Source organism: Danio rerio, chromosome 11 (assembly GCF_052040795.2).
Source record: "Danio rerio strain M-AB ecotype USA chromosome 11, GRCz13ab, whole genome shotgun sequence".
Classification (NCBI taxonomy): domain Eukaryota; kingdom Metazoa; phylum Chordata; class Actinopteri; order Cypriniformes; family Danionidae; genus Danio; species Danio rerio.
Genome location: NC_141031.1, coordinates 34,157,501 through 34,182,377, shown reverse-complemented (window position 1 = coordinate 34,182,377; position 24,877 = coordinate 34,157,501). Strand labels below are relative to the sequence as shown.

The 24,877-nt window shown below is 39.5% G+C and overlaps 2 protein-coding genes across 7 annotated transcripts in view; one reads left to right on the top strand and one right to left on the bottom strand.

Annotated features, from left to right (window-relative positions):
• Positions 1-24,877, bottom strand: part of sipa1l2b (signal-induced proliferation-associated 1like 2, genome duplicate b) — a 148,473-nt gene that overhangs the window by 91,059 nt on the left and 32,537 nt on the right. For all 6 annotated transcript variants that reach the window (XR_015501927.1, XR_015501928.1, XM_087272337.1 and 3 more), the window contains exon 2: positions 42-215. The gene's annotated coding sequence lies outside the window, so the exon portion shown is untranslated. The remainder of the gene's footprint in view (positions 1-41; positions 216-24,877) is intronic.
• LOC147841821 (uncharacterized) lies at positions 12,209-18,945 on the top strand. The gene is made up of 2 exons (XM_087273922.1): positions 12,209-15,437; positions 17,664-18,945. The coding sequence occupies exons 1-2, from the start codon at positions 14,447-14,449 to the stop codon at positions 18,839-18,841; spliced, it is 2,169 nt and encodes a 722-aa protein (XP_087130048.1). The 5' UTR covers positions 12,209-14,446; the 3' UTR covers positions 18,842-18,945.

Here is a 24,877-nt window from a genome sequence, read left to right as displayed (position 1 = left end):
CTTAAAATTGTTGCTAGAAGTCTGTGAAAATGATGACTGACCCACGTTAGGGCGTTCAGACCTGAGGGTCTGTAATCCATAGGAGGAGAATGAGTCTCTTTATCTCCGTTTCACTGTCAAGGACAACTGCTCACTCCACGGGAGGGCAAGCAGGAGATACGGTCATTTCACAGGCATGTAGGCTTAACAAAGCCAGGTGGGATCTCTCTGATGCTCTGGAAGAGAACAAGAAAGAGAGAGAGAGAGAGAGGGAGATCATTAGAGAATCCATTTGGGAGGGAGAGATACCAATGTGACCTTGAAAGAATGCAAAGCACTCAAAATTCTCATCTGAACGAAGCATCAGCAAAAAGGCCAATTAATTTAATAAGGGTTTGCATGTCTATTCAGAAAGCTTATTTCTATTTCACCTGAACGCATGCCATTTCTGGATCGACTATAAAACAAATGTAGCACTTTTTTGACCTTCTAGTACAGACTAATTAGTGATAAGCATCTAAATGAAAAAGCAGTCTATGCACTCTGTTAAATGGCAGAACAGATCCAGACTACTTCCCCTTCAGTTGTAATGATGTTCAAAGTGGTTATTTCAAGAGGTGTTAAAACTTTGAAAAATGATTAAATAATGCAATTTTTGTTCCACTTGCATACTTTGCATTTGAAAAGTACTTGACAGATGGCCATCTTTTCATGCCCTTCTTTTACAAATTGCAAACAAGATGCAAGCTGGTGTTTATTTAATCACAATGAATGGTCTGAAAATGAAAACGAAAGTGACAAATTACTAAAATAAACCACCCTCTTGAACATCAGCACAATTTCATATTTAGGTTTTCCCATTTTATTCAATGATTCTCAAATCTTAAATGTAATCATTAAAAGTCTAATTAACCACAGATATAATAAAATTATATGATATGAGTGATATGAGCCTTTAAAAATGTGGAAAGAAACACTGCAATATTGTTTAATGTTAACATCAAGCTTGTAAAATGTGTCGGTTTCATACAGAAATTAATTAAATACTTTTTTTTTTTAGCTTTGACTTCAAGTTTATAATAATACCAACACATTTTAATATTGAATCAAGAACATTTAAGAGCTTAGAATTGTCCCTTAGTATAGGTATTATTTTGGGTCACCACCTGATATCCAAATTAACATCTGGGTCTTGTAGAGCCAAAAAAAAAAAAACTATTAGGATTTACTGGCTTTGAGCAACAAACCCACTGAGACTTCCTTTCACAGAAAGAGCTTTCAAATATAATTTCATTCCAAAATAAAGCATTATTAAGAGGGTAAAGGAGTATAAAATCACAATACTGACAGACGCCGCTATGGGTACACGCTGTGAAATTTACCAACCTAAAAATAATCCTTCAAAAAGCAAGCTGATTAAACTGGCATTTATTAATATTGTGTTTTGGACGCGCAGTCCTCTCTGTCTGTTACATACTGACCCCAATATCTTTAACCCTCCCTCTGAAATAAACACATCTTTGTGTCAGTGTCAACACCAGCTGTGCATATACCATGTTTAAGTAATGTCGTTTCATAAACTGCAATAACCATCCAGAGTCCGGAAATGCACTTGATTTAAAGCCGTTATATAATATCAACAAAAGTGACCTTACTTGCATACATATGTCCAATCCATGGGTCCATGTTATTTTTAATAAAACAATTGTTTGTTTTTGTAATCAAAACATAACAACCAATTCTTCCACTAAAATGACTTTCTTTTTCAGCAGACGTCTAGATAGAGCAAAGGGGGAGATCCCTGTTAAATATTCATCAAAAGACATGGCGCTGACATTTGAACAAAGCGACACATGTTCATCCCCAGAAGAGACACAGAGGTATTGTTGCTTTTAGAACATAAGCGTAATCAAAAATTGAAAGCGCAGAAGTTCCATGAACAAAGCAATAAATAAATAAATAAATAAATCCTGGCAGCACTTAACATTGGGTTAAGCTGAACATGGGAAAAACAGGGACAGTCTGTCAGGCAAAACTTAGAATTGGACCTCAGATATAAAAAAAAAAAAATAACAATAACAATGTGCACAAATGACAAGTCATTTCATTATTAACGAACACTGTTAAATAATAAAAGGAGGAAAAAACAACATGCAAGGAGGCTCTCTTTCACAAACAACACAAAGCCTTGAGGTACTGGCAAATGATAGGGTGAAAATGCTTAGAATGGTTTAGTTTCATATTTCACCCAAACTAAAGATAATAAAGAAACATTACATATTACATTTAGCACATATTTTAAATGCTCAATGACTAGGGCTGTGGGATAGTGGGAAACTGTGTGACATATGATGTTGTTGAGTCTTGCAACAAAGATATTTCTTGCAAAACCCAGTATAACACTTACCAAAAGAAATACTATTTTTATTGCCTATATACTGTATATTTTGATCATATATGATCATATATAAAATCAGATTCAATTTAATTCAGCCAATAACAAAATAAAACTGTCAACATTCTGATTGGCTGTTGTCATTAATTTTCCTCTCTTGTCTCCATTCCTGCCATTTTCTGCTCCAGGTTCACCTTAGGGCTGATCTTTTTGTGGCCAAGAGAGCTTAACGCGCTGCAATTTAAGAAAGCACACCCAATTACAAAAAACACCAGCAAATAAAGAAACGATGTTCATCAATTTGACAACACACGTGACGTGTTGCAAATTCTCACAACGCAAACAAATTAAGAAATGCAAGAGGACACAAGGGGACCCCAAACTGTGACGGAATCTGCTGAGATATGGACGTGTTATTATGCCGTGACTGTTGCTCAGTGAAGTGATTGGTGGTCCTTTTAGGGGAGTTGTTTTCCGTTTATTTTAATATCCTGACTACATGACATAACACATCCATATCACAGCAGGGTCCGTCATGGTTTGGGTCCTTTTTCCTTTGTGTTATGTGGATATTTTCAAGTGTTGTGACTAATTGCAACGCATTTTTTCAGTTGTTTGTGTTGTGACCAATTTGCTGCGCGTTTCTTAAGTTGTTTGTGTTGTGAGAATTCGGAACACGTGTGCTGTCAAATTGATGAAGATAGTTTCTTTATTTGCTGGTGTTTTTTGTAATTGCATGTGCTTTCTTAAATTGCAGCGCGTTAAGCTCTCTTGGCCACTGTATGATCTAGCCAATAGCAGAATAGCACCTACTGGGGAGGTGGATATAAAGAATGTAAAGCCCCATCTCATTGGTCGAATTCGAATAAACAACCTAAGTATGCAGCACAAAAATGCTCAGCACATAAAATAAATGTAATTTATCACACCTCTATGTAGGGCTGTGTGATTAATTTAAACTGAATTGCAATCACAATTTAAAGCAATACGATTAGCCAATCGCAAGAGGCTGCAATATGAAATATATATGTATTATTTAATTACCCCTGCCCAGAGCAAATGCTTGACTGTATGTCTGTATGTGATAGTCTTACTTTCCAGCCGGATGAGCTTTATGCGTTGAGAGGTGCCTTTTTTTAATTTTATACTAGCGGACGCAAGTGTTTTGAGCGTTGCTTATGCGCCTGCACGTCTCGTGTTTTAACAGCCCGCTGCGCCTCGCATTTTTGCCCTTGCACATCCTTCGCTCGCAGTTGAAAAAATGTCAAATGAGCCGAAAAGGCACGTTACGTCACTCGCATCTGTTTCAATATCCAATCAAATGTTGGTTTCCGTTGAGGTGCCTGCAGTGTTTGTGTTGTCCAGACAACAACGGAGACTTTTGAAGATGGAGGAGAGACAGACTTGTGGTTGCAGTTTTGAGTTATTCTGAGCTGTATAACTTCACAAATCTTGAATTTCACAATATTATTAAATATATATTAATATAATATCAAAAGCAACACTCTCGCTCAAAACTCAGCTGATTCAGTTGTTGCCTAGCGACACAAAAAAGTTCACTGTGCTTCTTTTTTCTTGTCAACAAAAAAGGCAGTGTTGTGCACCTTGCGTTTTTGGAACGTAAAGGCATGTTCGGTGTGATCGGCCCCTAAGTGAGCAAACTTTGGTTCTTCCGAATTGGAATCGCGCAACCGACCTATGCGGAACACCCACAGTAAAAAAAAATTTAAAATAAAAAAAAAACATACAAACAGGAAAGCATGGATGAGTGGGATGACATTTGCCACTTCAAAAGCATTACTAGACGAATTAATATCAAAGAAAAACAGGACATCGGTAACATGGGAATATTTTGGTTTCAAAGTCAGGCATCGAAAAAAAACAGGTACCTTGTAAGAGCTGTCGCAGAATTTGTGCCACAGCATGAGGAAATAAAACATCCAGCGGCTTTATGGGGAGGTTTTTGCAAAAAAAAAAATCAACTGAAAGTATTGCCAGTGACAATCTAGTAGCAAGTAAAATTTCAGAGTTGTTTCAGCCATGTTAGTTTGCTGAGTGTATTTTTATAATTATTCATTTTTGTTTTTATAATAAGCAACACTTTCTCCCTAATTAGGCATGGGACGATAACCATTTTCAAGGTATACCGCAGTTTCAAAAATCTGCTATCTGTACGATTTTTTATTAACTTTTTTTTGTTTGTTTTTTTAGGACAACAGTATCTCAAGCAGAAAAAAAAAAAAAAAAAAAATATATATATATATATATATATATATATATATATATATATATATATATATATATTTATATATATATATATATATATATATATATATATATATAAAATTAAAGATATCGTTTTAAATTGTAAAAAAAAAAATCTATTTTTAAAATAAATGAGGACAGCAGAAGTCTGAGGTTTATTTGAATGATTTGACATGTTTACTGTTCGGGATTTAAATTTTTTCTCAAAATAAAATATATAGTGTTTAACGGGGAAAAAAATTGTAGTTTTTTATTCAGACATTTAAAAAGAATATATTTAAGAGTAGTGATCACAAAACGCTAATATTTTTATTCAAGGTTTTCATACAGTCAGAACCTCATACCAGCCAATGCCTATCCCTAATCTAAGCTCAACTTGTTTACATAAAGGTAAGGTCATTTTATTTTTGTTTACTGTGTGTTGTAGAGAAAAATGAGTTTTTCATTTCTGAATATTTTAAAAAATAAATTTAAATAAATGTTTAATTAAGTTTATATGTTTTCAGTTGAACTAGTTAAACAATTTTTAACAAAATATTAACTACAAAATTAAATTGCAAATCAAATCACATATTAAATATTTTCCCCAAATCGCACAGCCCTATGTGATAACAATGTTATATTTACCATCACGCAAAAAAACTAAAATATTCAATATACTGTGCAACCTTAATAAAAAATAAACATTTAAATAAACACTAAGCCAAGTTTATGACATTATTTTATGAAAATTACTCATATACCATCCATTCTTGTTAGCATAATAGAAAAATGTACAATTGTCACTAATACAATGTATGATATAGATAAATTATTTATCTATAAACGCATCATAGCAATGATAAGGATTAAGAATTCAGGAAAATAAATGCTTGGTTATTAATAAAATAATGTCCTTGTAAACCTCAGTAAAATACATACTTTCTGAAGGATAAGTTTTGAAGGATATTGGCAAAGTATAAAGAAATAAAATTACAATGAACTAGCACAGCAATCCGTAAATATGGAGTTTTAAAAATGTCATTAAATGATTCTTGTTTTGAACATACCAGACCAGATTTTTTGGTCAATTAAACCATTGTTCCAATAAGTGAAAAGTTAAAAGTTCAAAAGTTCAATAGTGCATCATCTAATTTCCACACCTAATCCCGCACCACATAAATATAAACTCACGTCTTAATCACTTAAAAGAACATCAAATGTAACATGAATTATTCACATCTTACTGTAAATCCTCAGCGGTTTGAAAAATTAATGTCGTCCAAGACACAAAGCATCACTTTGATTCCCAAAAATGCAACAAATATCTGTTTTGGGACCAGATCACTTTAGAATAAATGTCTTCTAATAATGTGTACAAAGTCTTTAGAGGCATTAGCACATCTGATCCCAATAAATCATCCTTATTCAATACAAGAACAGACAGAGAAATGGTGCATAAAGCAAACCTTTGGAGAACAACAAATTGCACTTATGAAAGTCTCCCTCCCACAATCTCCCGCTGGGCTTCAGAGCCAGGCAAATGGCCAGTCCTGTCCCAATCTGACCCCCTCTGTCCAGCTGCAGTTCCAGTACAGGTCATTGATTACCATTATGAGCCGGTCCCCCTGCTTTGAAACGCTTGCTCACATGCACCGTGCCGCCCAAACAACACAGCTCATCATGGCTATCATCGCCCACCGCCAAGACACACTGACCCAATCTATTTAGACAGCTGGATCTATAGCGGCGACTGTGACCACATCGGGCCGTCTATCATTTCCAGCAGCCACAGTTGTTAAAAAGGAGTCCCTGTCTGCCTGGGGTTGAAGATATGAGGGAATATTTGAACAAAAACTCCTGTTAGACACATCCACTTCCTGACAGAATAAAAAAAAGAGGGTTTTCTTTTCACAAGAGAAGACTAAGCAGATTATGTGTGAAGCATTGTTTGGCGTTTTGGTAATAAATCCACAGCAATTTGATTGTTTTCTCAGGAAACAGATTTAGTTAGTCGGATGTTACTTAGGCCCCGTTTACACTAGTGCGTTTTAGTTTTAAAACGGCGTTTTAGAATGAAAACGATCCGCGTCCACACTCGCGTTTTACCCAGCGTTTCTGAACAGCTCTCCGTCCACACCAAAACGCTGAAAACGCACATCACGTGACCACACACACACTCTCAGGCAAGCGCTGTAGCCAATCTACCCAGATGAGAGCTCTGCTAGTCGGACTTCTCATCAAGCATCTCCCGCTGGATCTAACCTCACTATATTTATTAAACGGAATATTTCTTTCATCTTGTTGTCTTTATTTAACGACATATTCATTGGACATTGGAATCTATTACTTGTTCTCAGGTAACGTGTTTTGGCTAAGCGCAAAGATAAGTTAATGATTAATGTAAGCACGTACATTCTGTATATTGACTGATCGCTTGCCTTTATTTCCTATAATGTATAAACTTATTGTATGTTATACTTTTATAATGGCCATTATCGATTAAAACTGATATTCAGCAAAGAGAGGGTGTGTTTCGTATTTTCACTGAAATTGAAGAGGCAGTTGTTATCGGCTCCGTTTTGTTATAACTATGCACACAGTGAAGATGACGCTCATATTTGCAGCACGGCGCCTCAACATTTCTGCTGTCTGTTTAGTTGTTAATATTAAAATGAAAATAGGCAGTTCCTTATATCATGTTTACATTTTATTGTTGAGAAAGTGAAACAACGTAGCCAGGGTGATGTGAATGAAGTTATAAAGTACACTGTTCCCTTTGAAGATTTACCCGTGTCCTCGGTATAGTCTGTTTTCCATATCAAACTGAGAAGAAGAGACTGCAGCCATGATCAAACTTGCGAAGTTTTAACTTACACGGAGAAGATGCAGGACTGAACTGTGCGTGTTAGGCTACTTAATATTCAGGAAAAGCCCCAATCAGAGAGGCGAATGTCTGCAGCCCCGCCTCCGTTTTTAGATGTCTCCGTTTTCCATCATCCACACTGAGACGGAGCAGCTGCGTTTTAGAATGAAAACGGCCTCTCCAGCGTTTTCGAAACGCTCCGTTTTCGGCGCTCGAGAACTCCGGCGTAGTGTGGACGGATGGCGTAACCGTAGCAAAACTTATGCGTTTTCAAACTAAAACGCATTAGTGTAAACGGGGCCTTAAACTGCGTCACTCTTTCCTGGATGATTGACGGGAACAGCAGTTTTTTGTTTTTTTATAGAGAGAGAGAGAGAGAGAGAGAGAGAGAGGCTTTGATATGTAGTGCGAAAACAGATCAAAACAATGCTGGAAAGGAGGTCAACACACTCACAGACTGTCTCTGTCTGCACAACCCTATATATATCTAAAGGTCTAAAAGTCCACACTCAAATCCTCATTTTAATCTCTGAATGTTTCAGAACTGATCAAGTGATGACAATTCTGCACTACTTCTCAAGTCACTAATCAAACATAAAAATCTCTGACAGTATTTTTAGCAGAGAGCAGTGTTCATTTAAAGATCTTTTTTTTTATACTTTCCGATTTTAAATTAGCGCGAAGCTAATCTCCGCTGATTGGTCCGATGACCCATGATTGTGATTGTGATAGACTGCGTAAAACGCGAGATAGAGAGAAATGCCCACCATGGCTATGAAGTAGCACACAGAGTATGTGAGAGCATAATGCAGGAAAGCAGTTAAACACCAGCCTATAGTCTACTCTTAACGCTAACCCCAAGAAATAACAAAGACACACATTCAGTAATAAGCCACACAGTGTAAAAAGTTGAACTATTTATCAGTCATCGTCATCTTCACATCATGCTCAATCTGGGTATACCAAGGCATAGTAGAATAATCAAAGATCAGTATTTGGAAATGGGCATACTGTGAGCCTCAGACACCAAATTTCCTTGTTTTCATGTAATTTCTACAAGTGTAAAACACTGGTGGACAATGGGCCAATCAGAAGACAAAACAAACTGTGATGAGACTCAGCTCGGAGATTATAAAAAAGTTTTGAAATTATTAATATGCATGCCTCAGGTTGCATCTGATAAGCCAAACTGTATCTAATGATAAAACAGTTACAATTTTCCTCCCTTAGTTACTTTAAGCGTATATTTCACTCACTATGTATGTAGGACTTTTATTTTAAAAACGCAAGCCCCAAATTGTTTACTGTATACTAACCACAGCACGAGACATGTTTAAAATTCACCTCAGGATGCAAAATGCAAGATTTACAGATTATACATTTATTCATCTTCACTCCAAAAAGGCGTAAGGTATGTTTAGTTAAATCTTTCGTTGATTTGCCGTGTTAATTGTAAAATTTGATGCGTAAGTTTCAACAAACACACTGCTGAAGGCTGCTAAATTGTGTCAAATCACTCAGCCCAAACGTCATGTGCATGCAGAGGATGATATAAATTCCTGGCTGTTTTTTTCTTGACTGTAGCTTCAAAATACAATGCGATACATCTCTATCATTCTGTTTTGTCAAGTTTAATTATAATTTAGCCTTCATCCACAACAGATCTGATGAGCAAAATAGGTAAACGTTAGTCTGATTGGGTTTATTTGTGTCCGTGTCCAGCGTACATCATACTGTGTGTGTATATCAATTATTTTTAGACTGAATGTCTTCAGTAAACCATGTACAGATACATATATAAATTGACAAGTACACTTTATGCAAGTTGCTAACATTGTTTTAATGTTTATACAACCGAAGCACTACTATCGCTAAATACAAAACTGTTCAATTCAAACTGACTTTTAACTTCATTTTTGTTACATGCAGATCTGAATACAGATCATTTAAAACAGATATACCTAAAACACAAAATAACCTGTCTCCATTTCTGCAGTAAACTGACTTTCCTATGTCTAAATCAATGCTACAAGGTCACACCAAATTGATTATTTGCTTCTTGACCTGTTCACTCCTGTTAGCTCCTGGCTTTTCCTGAACAACAAAAGGATGACTTTGACAGAAGGACTAAGTAAACTGAGCCCTGCTGTGTTGGGAGGGTAACTGGGGTGAGCAGACACCTAGCAGGACCAGAATGTTTTGACATTAGCCCCAGTGAACACCCTACATGGGCAACACCCTGTCAGATGCTGTCAAAACGATCCAGGCTCTTTCCGCTTCAGACCCGATCTCACCTACATCTCTAAATCCTAAGACGCTGCTGGGAAGTCTTGTGTTCTTATTTCCCTTTCCTTGTTAGGACTGAGGATGGAGTCTCTTTGGTGCTTATGCATTCCACTGCTAGAGGCACTATAACAAGAGCCAGGAGCCGTTGTGCCCTAATGCCTCACATGCCGCGAACGCTTCTGGATTTATTCCAAGCGACGGCATGCAGGAAAACCTTCAAGACCGTTTTACACGGACATTACAGCACAGAGTACATTAGCACAGTCTACAATCCATAAGACAATCACGGACAAAACTACAAAGCTACAAAATTACAAAAGGTTCAAATTTTTAAAAACGTTCAGCAAATTAGCATTTTTAAATATGATACAGACAGACTGGCTGATACATAGAACCAATGGGTTATGTGCACAGCTAGTGTTTCAGCTAAAGAAAAACTTCGGGTGAAAGGTTTGTGTGACTATTTAAAATTTTATTAGGCTCCTTTTTCAGCATCGATGTTGTAATGTAATTAAAATACAGTCAGTTACATAGACTCAAGCATTCATTTAGTTTTAAAGCATAAAACTAAATGAAAGACCGTGTGGACACTAGTGCCGCTGTGGTGAAAAATCGAGTCCCCCTTGCAATTGAGTCCACTTACGATGGATCGTCTGCGTTGAATGCCTGATCAAAAGGGCTTTTTATAGTCTATATAAAATAAAAGCACAAAAGAGAAATTCTCCATGCCACAACACATGCCTTTAGTTGTACATCAGTATACGAAATACATAATTCAAAATCGTTTTATGTCATTTTAACATTCTTTTAAATTAAATAAATTTAAACGAGATTACATTGCATTTATATATATATATATATATATATATATATATATATATATATATATATATATATATATATATATATATATATATATGTATGTATGTGTGTGTGTGTGTGTGTGTGTGTGTGTGTGTGTGTGTGTGTGTGTGTGTGTGTGTGTGTGTGTGTGTGTGTGTGTGTGTGTGTGTGTGTGTGTGTGTTTTAAACAGGCGCTACAAACTATACTTATTACAACTCCAGTGAACCAATAGGACAATAGGATCACCCAGGGTCCTAGGTGGACCCAATTGTCAGGAGGGGGGACTCGATTTGTCATGACAGTGTCAGTAGCAGCAGGCTAGCGCAGAAACTCTATTGAAAATACAGGGAAAAAATTTATTTACATATTTAAAAGACATTGATTAAAAAAAAATATTAAACGCAGTGTTTCATGTCTAGTTTGAGACTCACTTTATATCATATATCAATCAGGCAGTGAAGATCACTGATTTTTAAGAGATGTATGGATGCCGTCGCCCAAGCTCATAGTAGTCGTCCGCAGTATTCAATCTTTTTCCACTGCAGCATGACTTTATATTCTATACTGTACATTATTTCTGTTTAGTGACAAGACTTTTGTATTAGCAAAGTCAGTCCCTACTGTCCTAAATAAATAATTTTAAAAAATCAAGGCATGATTATATTTTATTTTGGTATAATAAGCATAATCTAGCAGCCTTTGACTTTCATATTAGCTACTTCTGATACCAAACGATCAGCTAGAAGTTATTATTTGCTGTTGTTTAAGACTTGTACAGGTGACAAGAAAAAACTATTCAGAATAGTTTTTGTTCCTTCCCCCCCTAGTATTTTGTTTGACAGAAAATATACAAATATTACATCACTCTGTTTATTTATCTGCTACTTTACAGTATTTTAAGATATTGGTCCTTATTTTTCCCACAAAAAACAAAATGTCACGTCTACAGTTAAAAAAACAGAAAGCTAGCTCTACTGTAAACTATACAGGAGGATGTGAATGCTGGGAAAGAGAGGAAAAGGAACAGACCCAGTGAGAGACTGGCGGAGAACAATAAACAAACAAAAGGCAGGTCTCACACCCTCACAGGCAGCACGAGTGGGCACGAGTTGAAAGGTTGGACCCCGGGGGTTCACTGAGGGGGCTTTCTGAAGCAATACTGCAACTGACCTTTACCATTTGGGTTAATATAATTTCCAGGTGTTTACCAAACAAACACAGGCCTCCAATGGCGAGCAAACAAACGGAGAATGGCCGTGAGAAAGGGCAGTGGCTTAGAATTGGGTCAGCGTTCTGGCTTAGACACAATAACCAACATTTCCTTCATTTACAGTGTGATAAAGCCCAGATATGACTGCTTCCGAAGTGATTTGCAAAGCGAAATGACCCCTAGTTGGCAGGTTTTACACAGGAATGCACGCTTGTCTGCCAGAACATGTCAAGATCTTGTCATTTTTACTGCTAGAAGTTTAACAAGAAGGAAGACCCACCGATTCATGCTAAAAGCTCACAGCTTGACTGATTCCACCTCTCCTAATATAGGAAAAGACCCTTGATAAGTCGGTGCAAGAAAGTGCTTTTTTTTTTTCCACACTCACTTCCATGACTTCAGATTTTGGCTTTGACTGACCTGGATAACATGTATCAGCTGTTAAAACGAGTGAGACAGACGCAAACTCACTCAGCATCTGCTACACTAGACATGAATGTCTGTGATGGCATTCAGCCCGATGAGAGATAAAGTTCTGTTAATGATACAAGCTGCAACACACGGTATTTCATGCGTTTGCTGTCGATCTTATCAACAACATCTGAAGTCACCATTGTCTGGATCAACATTTCCTCATCCTCGACAGAGACCAAAGTGGAAGAGACAAGCATACATTAACATTGAGGTTTTTATACTGCCTTGAAGCCAGTTGGATTTAAACATGAGGGACGCCCACCTCCTCCACCAGATCCTATTTTTCTCACTCAATCTGGGCCAAAAGCATACTCTATCTATGCAACCAAGTAAACACAAGCACTTCTAGCTAAATGTGTCAGCAACTCGTATCGCAATCAAGTACACTTTCTCAGCTATGCCGCAGGGGCGCTTTAGTGTAATCTGTTTTCTTACAGCAGCAGTTGCTGAGCAAGATAAATATAAAGTTAATTAAACTGTCAAAATATTTAAAGCTAGCTAAATTACTGCATCACACAGCCTCGAGTTAATGCTACTATAGTTACGAAAAATTCAAAATTGAGAAATACATTGTTTTTATTAAACAGTATATTTCTGTGAATGTTATAAACATTTTGCCCGTGTATGTAATTTTTCTGCCATTTATGGCATCATCTTTAAATGAAATATATTAACTTTCCCTTCACCCTTGCTACAACATCTCCTCACTCACATGAGATTGTACCAATTCTCAAATGATCCAGTGTGATAGTAATAATCTATAATAACATTGTAATTTTCCCAAATGACATTGAATATGTCACTCTCTTTGCAAGAAACAGAGAAAAACATAATCAATGACATTCTGATGAAACCTATAAAGTAATTTTAATCTTACTATAATTTGAGTTGTAAAAACAAAACAAAAAAAAAAAACATTCCTGTATTGGTTTCAGGTTATACGATCACACGGGTGTGATTAGAACGTTTAGAGCATACATTATCAACTGCTAAAATTTAAATCTGACGGCAGTCACTGAGGCACAGAAAGAGTTTCAGACCAGAGTTCGCACAAGCCAAATCCCAGACCACCTCTTTCAGGTGGACTCGGGTACAGTTTACAAGTGCGTAGGGCTGCACGATTCTGGCTAAAATGAGAATCACAAATTTTTAAATCAATTACAAATTTTCAAAATCACAAATTTTTAAAATCAAGATCACGATTCTGTAGATGTAAAATAAAGTTTAATATGTGTAGAGTATTATTATTATTATTCTCAAATATATGTCAAAACAACAATAATATTAGGCCTGTGTGTTGGTCTTGGTAAAATTATACATTTTGTATAGACTTTGAATATTGGATGTGATCAGACTTTAAATATGTCCTGTTTGTTCATTCACAGTAAAGTGATTACATCAGAATACAACTATTCATAATTCTGAAGTTGAATTATTATTTGAGACATATGCTTGAAATCTGTCATTGACAGCATTAATATACATTTGTAAAATGCGGAATTTGTCATTATCAGATTTCCTTTTGCATAATATTCGACATTATGTAGACTAGAGTAGTTATACTGACACAGTAAACATTTGTTTTCAAGTGCTGGTCATTATCAGAACTCTAAAATGTGATCATTTAAGTGAAGTTTTTAAACTAATTTCGAGAGGAGCACGTGATATAATTGACCGCAGCTGGCCGCCAATCTACACTCAGTAGTTAGCCAATCAGATCTATTCCAAATTACTATAAATAGCCTAGCTAGATATTACTCCCTTACCTTCGTTTTCCGAAGAACAAGGACAAACCCTGCTCCTAACAAACTACCGAAACCCTCGACAACAAACAACAACAACAACAACGACAACAGCTACAACAACAGCTACAACAACAGCTACAACAACAGCTACAACAACAGCTACAACAACAGCTACAACAACAGCTACAGCTACAACAACAGCTACAACAACAGCTACAACAACAACAACAGCAACAACAACAGCAACAACAGCCTACATCAACAATAACAGCTAACGCTTCAACAACAACAGCTTCAACAACAACAGCTACTACAACAACAGCTACAACAAAACAGCGACAACAACAGAAAGAACTCACAACCTAAACAGAACAATCCAACATCAAAGCCATCAACAAGCAACATGGAAGGAACCAACACACCAGCTCTCCCGGAAACACCAGCCCAAACACAACAACAAACCCAAATAAACACCGAGGCTCCTATCAGAGGCCGAAGACCCATCCGCTCCACAGTCACAAGAACCCATCGCCGCACGCAATCTCCATCTCCAAACCGCAACTTACCGTCTCCCGCTTCATCCTACGCCTCTGCAAGATCTTCATCCATCACATCCAACAAAATGACTGTTTCTGAACTCCGCCAGTCACTCACAAACGCCGGAATTTCCATCCCCACCCGCTGCAATAAATCCGAACTTCTGAAACTGTACGAAGCCATCCCGTCACCAACTCCGCCTCCCCAAGACAGTAGACCAACTCGCTCCCGCCACACCCCCTATCCACAACCCTCCGCTACTCAGCACTCAAGAAACCCCCCTGGACCACCCAAGAAAGCAACCAAGAAAACTAATAAAAAGCAACCTCAAGCTACAGGACAGAAAGCACCTTCTACCAACCAACACACAGTGAATCCACCGGACAATTATGCCACTCCAGGACTTCCCACCCCCCTCCTTTGGCCTCCAGCCCCACAATCCAGCGAAAACTCCAGTCCGACTCTTCAAGCAATTCCCCCGACTCTCAACCCTCCTCAGTTCTCTCTTTCTTCTAATCTCCCTCATTCTTCAACTCAACTTATTCCCAATCTTTCTTCTAATCTCCCTCATTCTTCAACCCAACTTATTCCCACTCAATCCTTTCCTACAAGCTCCAACGCTCTCCCTCTGCCTGCTAATTTTTCATCTACTAATCCCCCCTTTTTTCCCTCTACATCCCTCCAAGCACCCACTTCCATTACTAACCCTCCCCAACAAAATGCTTTCTGTACTAACACATCTTCCGCACGAGCCCCCTTCACCCTAGCCACAGCCACACCCCTTCCCATTCCGCATAACGCTCCAGTCCTGGAACCACCTCAGATCTCCAACACAGTCAGGAACCTCATCCTATCAGGTGCAGACATAGACCTCTCTACACTCCTTTCACCTATTGCACCTCCCTCGGCAGATCGACAGGTGGATTGCGGCGAATTCACCATTACACTTAAATCACCAGTCAGCTCTCAACCTCGCACACTCACAATAGCCGAATTCCACGTAGCTTTCTCACGTTATACAGACACCATCTGCTCTGTCTTTCCCCATAGGAGGCGCGAGCTGAACGACTATATGGCTATCATTTCGGAGCTCGCACTCTCCTATGGGGGAACGCATTTCTATACATATCACAAATTATTTTCAGCAAAATGCGCTATTCGCGTTGCTCAATGGAATCAGTGTTCTTATTGGGGGGCTTTGGACACTGATCTCCATAACAGAGTTTTTCTAGGATGCCGCAATCTTTCCTGCGCGGTCTGCCGCTCAAACCTTCACCCAACCACTTCCTGTCCCTTCATAATCCCCTCCACTGAGAAAGAACTACAAACCCCAAGATCCACTAGTTACGTACCCCGCCCTTCTACCTCTGCTATCCCTGCTCTTCTCCCCCCTCCCTCCTCTCAAAACCCTCCATCATCTCTAGCTTGCAATAACTTTAACGCAGCCAGATGTTTCCGCCACCCTTGCAAATACTTACACATTTGCAGTTACTGCGGTGGCGCTCATGCTCGAGTGGTCTGCCAAGTGTGGAAAGCAAATAAAAAACATAGATCCTATTTGTCGACTCCTGTCAATATTTCTAATCTTTACCATGAATTACGCATGCACCCTGATCCTAACTTTTCTGAATTTCTCATTTCAGGTCTGTCTAATGGATTCCACCCCGGTGTTTCGACTCTTCCTTCCTATAACCTCGCATGTCCTAACCTTCAATCTGCTAACGCTGAACCAGAAGTGGTGGAGCAATTAATAAAGAAAGAGATCGATAATAAATTTATGATCGGTCCCCTTCTTGCCCCCCCGTTTAGCACCTATCGAGTCAGCCCAATTGGAGTAGCGACCAGAAAATTTTCGGGCAAAAAACGGCTAATTATCGACCTGTCTTCTCCCCATAATTCCGCCTATTCAAGTGTCAACAGCATAATTTCACCTGACGAATTCTCTCTGAATTACCACGATATAGACCAAGCCATTTCTTTAATTAAACTCGTCGGACGCGACGCCTGGCTCGCGAAAGTAGACATCACGTCAGCTTTCAAAATTATGCCATTGCATCCCGAGTTCTGGCATCTCTTTGGCATTAATTGGAAATCCCAATTCTACTTTGCAGTCCGTTTAACCTTCGGCTGCAGAAGTAGCCCCAAAATCTTCGACATGCTTTCAGAAGCATCATGCTGGATCCTCGCTAACAATTACGGCATTCCGCACGTAGTCCACCTACTAGATGATTTCCTCATAATTTCCCCTCCAAATTCCCCACCTGCTAAACACCTAGAGATTACCAAAGCAGTGTTTGCCAAACTCGGCATCCCTCTAGCTGAAGAAAAAACCGCCGGCCCCAGCACCTTCATAGAATTCTTAGGCATCAATTTGGACTCTAACAAATTTCAAGCATCTTTACCCAAAGAGAAAGTCGATCGCATCATTTCTCTATCTTCCATATTTTTGGAGAAACAAGAATGTTCTAAACGCGAACTGCTGTCAATATTAGGACATTTAAATTTCGCCATGCGCATCATACCTCAAGGACGCCCGTTCGTCACTCACCTCCTTCAACTCGCAGCATCAGTTCAGAGTCTAGAAGAAAATATATCCTTATCCGATCCATGCCGAAACGAACTCAGCCTCTGGATTTCCTTCCTTAAGTGCTGGAACGGCTGTTCTTTCTTTTATAGTGATTTAATTTCATCCCCCGTAGACATCCATCTTTATACAGACGCTGCACCCTCCATAGGATTTGGCGGTTACTACCAAGGCCGCTGGTTCGCATCCGATTGGCCCCCCCAAATGTTAGAGGTTCCATCACACCAATATTCATCTGCATTATTCGAACTATACCCCATAGTCGTCGCGACCCTATTATGGGGAGATGAATGGTCTGCTTCCAGCATTCTCATTCACTGTGACAATGAAGCCGTCGTTCACTGCATTAATAGAGGGCGCTCTCACTCCCCCGCTCTAATGCCGCTTCTCCGTCGCCTTATTTGGACTTCAGCCAAAAAAACAGTTTATTTTAACTGCTGCACATGTTCCTGGTTTCCATAATCAAATTGCTGACTCTCTCTCTCGTCTTCATTTTCAGAAATTCAGAGAATTAGCGCCGGAGGCGGAGCAGCACCCGACGCCCATCCCTCCTTATTCAGAGATGATATTCCAATAAATCATCCCATGCACGATCTGCACCAAGCATCCATATCTCTCATTATGCAAGCGGTGGCTCCAAGAACCTTACAAGCTTATCTCACTGCATGGAAAACATTCAAACATTTCCATTCACTATACAACACTACATTCCCCAATTTCTCCCTACTTACAATCACATCATTTATCACTTACCTTCATTCTCACAAACATATCCAGGCAAACTCGATTAAGAGCTATTTAAGTGGCATTCAGTTTTTTCACAAACTCATGTACGGCTCCAGTTCTGAATCTATCACTAACTCACAAACTAGCCTTCTTATTAAAGGCATTCAGAAGACCCGCCCCCCCCTCCCAGACACAAGGCTACCCATCACACACAACATACTAGCTAAATGCATTTCCACACTCAGGAAAGGCTATTTTTCATTTCATACAGATCATACCCTAGATGCAATGTTTATTCTTGCCTTTTTTGGATTTCTAAGATGTTCTGAATTTACAGTTACATCTAAATTCGATCCCTCTATCCACCCTACTATAGCAGATCTGACCTTGATTGATGAGGAAACAATTGCTTTCCTCATTAAGCAAAGTAAAACAGATCAATCCAGAAAGGGACATTACATCTACATATTCAACATTCCCTCCCCCACTAGCCCATTCCAAACTCTTCTAGCTTACACACACTACAGGAAAACACTAAGTGCAAGTCCCCTAGACCCCCTTTTCATAGACGACACACACCACCCAGTAACACGCTTTTGGTTCCAAAAACACCTTAAATATGTCCTAACCAACTCAGGCTTCCCATCAGAATCATACTCCAGTCACTCATTCAGAATTGGAGCCGCCACTACAGCAGCACACAAAGGGTTATCACAACAACACATACAAACACTAGGAAGGTGGTCTTCTGACGCCTTCAAAACCTACATCCGACTCAGCCACAGTCATCTCAGGGAAGCCCAGAGGACCCTCACCAGCCGTTGCAGTTATCCCAGCGGCCAAAGGCACGAGCCTAGTACAAGGAAAGAACACAACCCAGCTATACCAGCTTCCCGAGGGCAGAGGAACTACCAAGTCTCTCAAGGGCGCGGGCATGACCCAGCCATCTAATTTCTTTTCTTCCTTCCAGCTGATTTGCACTCAGCCTTCTCCCCCTTTTCACTCACCCAACTACAGTAAGAGTTCTTTCCCTGCCCAAGCCCCCCCGTCACCCCCGCCCCCCCTGGCCGCTGCCACAGAAGTTTTCACTGCCCACCAACTTTCTAACTTCTGTAGGACCCCGCCCCCCCCATGGCTCTGGCCCCCGCAGGGGCGTTACCCCGAGCTTCGATTCCCGCAGGAATCATCTCACGGCCCGGCCTTAGCTTTTTATATTATATGTCATTTCAATGACATATAGTATAGCACTATTTATTTTCTCTTTGTTTGATTTTATTTGTATAAATTCACATCTATATGCACCCACGCATATAAATATGAATTTATATATAGTGCTGTCACCCTCACGCTCTGTTCCCGCAGGAACACCCCCAGAGCACCTATAGCGCCCGTCACCCTCCAGAAAGAGTCTTCACCTTCCCCTCATCTTTCCAGACTCCTACTGGAGCCAGCCAAATAGCTCACCCAGCCCCGAGCTGTGACACTAGCCATGTCACCGACCCTCCCCGGCCCTAGCTTTTATTCATCTATTTCTGTTTATTTCTCACATTTATCTTTTATTTTTTAAATTTATTTATATATATGTATATATATATGCACCCACGCATATAAATATATATTTATATATAGTGCTGTCACCCTCACGCTCTAACTCCCGCGGAGTTAATCCCGAGCACCGGACCCCCGCAGGGGTCATCGCCCAACTGCCATTTCACCCTCCAGCTGGGGCTTCACCGACCATTCCTTTTCCCGACTCCAGCTGGAGATGGCACATACAGCTCTCTCTCCCGCAGGAGAGCCAAGAGCTTCGACTCTCTCAAGAGTCAGTAAAAAACGCCCCCCCAAGGCCCTAGATTACCCCATTATATATTTATATATCTATATGTTTCATATAAATATATAATTATATATAGTGCTGCCACCTCCCAGCTCAATCTCCGCAAGGAGTGTTCCTCGAGCAAATTACTCCTTTGGAGTCCCCGCCCCCCCTGCCCCCCTTCACCCCCCTCTCCAGCCGGAGTCCTTCACTCCCCTTCCCTTGTAATGACTCCAGCAGGATTCCCGCCCACCCCATGGCTCTGACCCCCGCAGGGGTCTCCCCGAGTCTCTACTCCAGCAGGAGTATTCACAGCCCAAGCCAACTCTGCTCGGGTTCCCGCAGGAACCTGTGTCACCCTTTGCTCCAAGGAGCCCTCTTTACATTTCCTTTCAAATAACTATATCCAGCAGCCGGATATAGCATTTCAAGCCTTTTGGGGAGTTTCTTCGAATACACGGCTGCTGTCCCGAGCTTCATGCATTTGGGGAGCTCTCGAGAACCACCTGATCTCGTACTCCCCTTACATGCTCTATGGACCTGGCGGGAGCCCTGGGCTCAACTATCTCCGAGCTCAGGGTTCTCTCCCGGGACAGCATGCCAAACCTGCTTACAGTCGTCAAGCAATATCTAAGTGTGAACTCTTGAAGTGAAGTTTTTAAACTAATTTCGAGAGGAGCACGTGATATAATTGACCGCAGCTGGCCGCCAATCTACACTCAGTAGTTAGCCAATCAGATCTATTCCAAATTACTATAAATAGCCTAGCTAGATATTACTCCCTTACCTTCGTTTTCCGAAGAAACCCCCCATCCACCCCCTATCTCCTCCTTTCCTCCCTTTAAAAAGGGGAGCTCTCGAGAACCACCTGATCTCGTACTCCCCTTACATGCTCTATGGACCTGGCGGGAGCCCTGGGCTCAACTATCTCCGAGCTCAGGGTTCTCTCCCGGGACAGCATGCCAAACCTGCTTACAGTCGTCAAGCAATATCTAAGTGTGAACTCTTGAAATGATGCGCGCATGCAGTTCATGTCATGTCTGTTGTCACTCAGAGAAAAAAAAAAAAAAAAAAAAAACATGCAAATCAAGCTTCCCAAGCGGCTCCAAAATGATCGCTCTGTGCAACAAACTGAACGTTATTTACAATTTTATCAGTTGTTATTCACAGCCTATGCCTGTTCTGTTCACTAAAGTAGACATGGCAGGCTCTCACATCCTCTCTGAGGTAAACAAACAGTAGCTACTTCAGCTCGCGTGTGATTTTGCGGCATACATCATTACATTAAGAAAGAAATTACATTTTTGGCTGAATTATACCTTATAAATACAGTATGTGACACTTTTAACAACATTTTGAGGTGTCCATGTTGCTGAGCAGCATTTGTAAAACAATTAAAAGACTTGTGCCCGCCTTTACGCTTCTCTACCGACCTTGAAAATATAATTGGCGGAATCGTAAAAAAGCTGAAATAAGATTGCCTGTAGGGTCGAATCGAGATCGCAATCTTTTTTCGATTAATCGTGCAGACAATTGTGCATCCGAGTTCAGAAGACATTTTCATACTAGCTAAACAACATCAAACAAACCTGGGTGTGGACTCAAAGTGCTAGTGTAAAAGCGCCCTTACTAATCAACATTGCGAACCAATTTTGATATTGTTGTTGTTTTTGTGGTTGTTTTTTGTTGTTATTCGAGTACTGTTTTTGGTTTGAATTAGTTTTTTTTATTGGTATGGCCTTTGAAATCTGGCTCAGGTACCACCAATAAAAACTAGTCTTTGGGCTAGTATCCACATTTTCGTTTTTAAGGATCTTTGATTACTGTACACTGTCCCCTGTTGTGAAAAAAAAAATCAACTTAAACTTAAAAGTAATGGAATATCAGACTGTCACATCCTGTCCAACAAGATCGCCCACTTCCAGTGCAGTGCCCATGCATTTGCACACTTGCCTAGTAAGTATGCTTCTGGCGCACACGTTCACTGTTTTACAAGGAACCCAACTATTTTGGCTAATGAGCTGTGTTAAGGGTAAGTTATCCTAATTTTAACCCATTTAATGTCTCCCATATGACACATCAACCACAAACGACACCAATCTTAAGCATAATGGAACCTCGTACAGGGGAATCTTAAACAAGGCCATGAGGTAAATTAACCTCCAACCCTTCAGTCCTTTAAAACACCAGAAGTCTTGGCCTGGGACCAAAGGGCTTATTTGAACAATGCTTATCAGCCAGAAGCGAAAAAAAAAAGTTGAGAGTTTATGTAAGCCTTTTGTACGAACACAAATCCTCCTTTTTACGCACATCAATGAGGGTTTAGGAACAGCATAAAGGGTGATTCGGCCAAGCGCCTCGTTTAATTAAAATCTGAATAAAGCGAAAGCATGTTGACGACGGCATACAGCTGCAGGGCGAATGACAAACATGAAAGTTTGACAGCAGTTTCGATTTCTGCGGTTCACCTGCTGACAACAACTAAATAGGTAGAAAAAAACACATTCACAGGGCAAGACCAGACACAAACAAACATGTGGTGACTGGTTGTTTCGCGCACGCACAGATCTCGACGGCAAGTTTCGACAGAAATCGATGGCACAACTCCAAATCTGTCTTGGCTGCTTTAAGGTCACTGGGAGCAAACAGGCCGAGGGTCTTTCACAAACCTGCCTGCAACACACTGCCTCCTTGTTTCTCTCATTCAGCTCGTTTCTCTATGGGTTTGGACAGCAGCGGGCATCTTTGTAAAAGCAGAACCGCATTGTCCCCCAGAGCTGAACTAATTTCTTCTCCCGCTCGAGCGGTAACCTTCATTCACCGTCAGCTTCTGACGACATGCTGCACTTGAAAGGGAGACTGAAAGGGCCTGTGAGAAAACCGAAGCAGCAGGTAGCTTTGGGTGTTGGAGAATTCAGCCTGTCTGAATTGAGGCTGGTCATTCTAGACAGCATGTGGTCCACACCGCGGAGCTCCAGTCGAGAGTGGGAGAGCTTTTTGAGTTTAACAAGCACCATCTGGCATTCTCAGCTCCTCACAGCAGCCGAGCACACACACATATACACACACACCCTGCTGCACTATCCCAGCCGAATACCTCAACCAACAAACACACACACACACACTCAAGGCTGAATAAAAGACCTGGACTCCTCAGACTTCGTAAAAATATGACCTTTAACCAGCATCCCGCAGAACTGTGCTTCTCAAGTGGTTTTACAGACGCACATTTCATACTGAACAATAAAAACAACACAAAAAAAGAAGTAAAAGCAATATCATTTCTATTAAATTTAAGCTCACAGTTAAGTTATTTGATCAAATTAATTTGTGGCAGTCAGACCAATACAATTGCATGCCATAATTAAGAGTCAGCTATTTTTCTGTAATGTTTTAGTCTCGTATGAAACCAAGATGTGTTATGTAGAATATAATGTTGGTCTGTTTAAAGTGTTTGCATTTGTTTGTTTGTTTAGACTTTATTAATACCAAAGGGAAATTCACATGTCACAACAGGAGCTCTTTGACTTTAGTTACACAATCAGATCACAATTGGTAAAAACTACTTCCTGTATCTTTTCCTGTATTTCATTTTATGTATGATTATACAGTTAGCAGCGTTTTTACTGGTTTCTTTTACCAACATTTTCCCCATACAAAAACACAAACACAAAAGCACAGCACCCGATTTCTAGGTCATGACCCCCCCAGAATGTTTGACCTAATCCTAGACCACACAAACAATGGGATTTACAGACCCTTTTCTGAATTTTAACATACAAACTGGCTAACGCCTACATCCCTAAAGAAAGAATCTTTTATGGCGACATGAAATTTATTGCACACTATTAGCTGTGGAACAGATCATAAGATTCATTTTGCAGATGCTATTACGGATTAAAACCTTGTGTATAAACACTTCACTATCACTTGTAAATTAAATCTCTAAAATATAGGTCAAATGTTTTTAAGCAAAACATAGTGATATTTATAAATTTCAACATTATCCTATACCCCAAAAATGCACAACAAATTCACAACAAAATCAGTAAGGCCAGAAAAGAATCTGTGGAACATTTTTGGTATGTCTGCACAGAATTGTGTTAAAAAAAATGGATTTTGGGAGTTCCGTAACTAAAAACAAATAAATAATACCTTTTTAACTTTTATTTATTGTTTAAAATGCAAATCTAATGATATTTCGTAAACAAAGCAAATCTCTCATATAATATATTGACTAAAAGACAGAAAATTTTACTTTACAAACTTTATTGTAAATAAATCATTTGAACATTTTAATATTAGTCAATAATATTACTGAAATTAATTTACTGAATAAATATAAATTTACACAGGCGACAAAGTGGTGCAGTAAGTAGTACTGTCGCCTCACAGCAAAAAGGTCACTAGTTCGAGTCTTGGCTAAGTCAGTTGGCGTTTCTGTGTGGAGTTTGCATGTTCTCCCTGCACTCGCGTGGGTTTCCTTCGGGTGCTCCGGTTTCCCCCACAGTCCAAAGACATGTGGTCCAATGTGTGTATGGATGTTTCTCAGAGATGGGTTGCAGCTATATGGGTATCCACTGCATAAAACACATGCTGGATAAGTTGGCAGCTCTTTGGAAGGGGATCTGCTGCGTAAAGTATAAATCAGCCTTTATACAGTATATACAAAATATCTTTCATCTAATCAAAACCAGTGTTGTTGATAAATATTAAAAGATACACATATTCATTCCATATGAAAATATTCAAAAAATTTTATAAGCAGTGAAAAAGTTTGCTTTTTAAGCCATTTAACAACTACAACAACATAAGAAGTATTTTTTCATGAATTATGATCTCCAGATATGTGTTTGCTGATACTGTTTACTTCATGAACTGAATTGAATAAAATAAAATTACATACACTAGACGATAATAGACTATTATGAGCCATTTCACACAAGCATGTGTCAATAAAATCTAAAGCGCCTGCATCTCTGCACCATCAATGCTTTCAGTAAAACTAATCTCTCAATAAAAAGATTTAGAAAGACGGAAAAAAGAGAGTGTAAACAACTCTTTCACTGCTGAAGGACATCTATCCCACTGACAGTTAAATGTAATTATACTGCAGCCATTCTCAGCATTTCAGAGCTCTTCATCTAACCTCAGAAAAAAGCCTGCTGAGA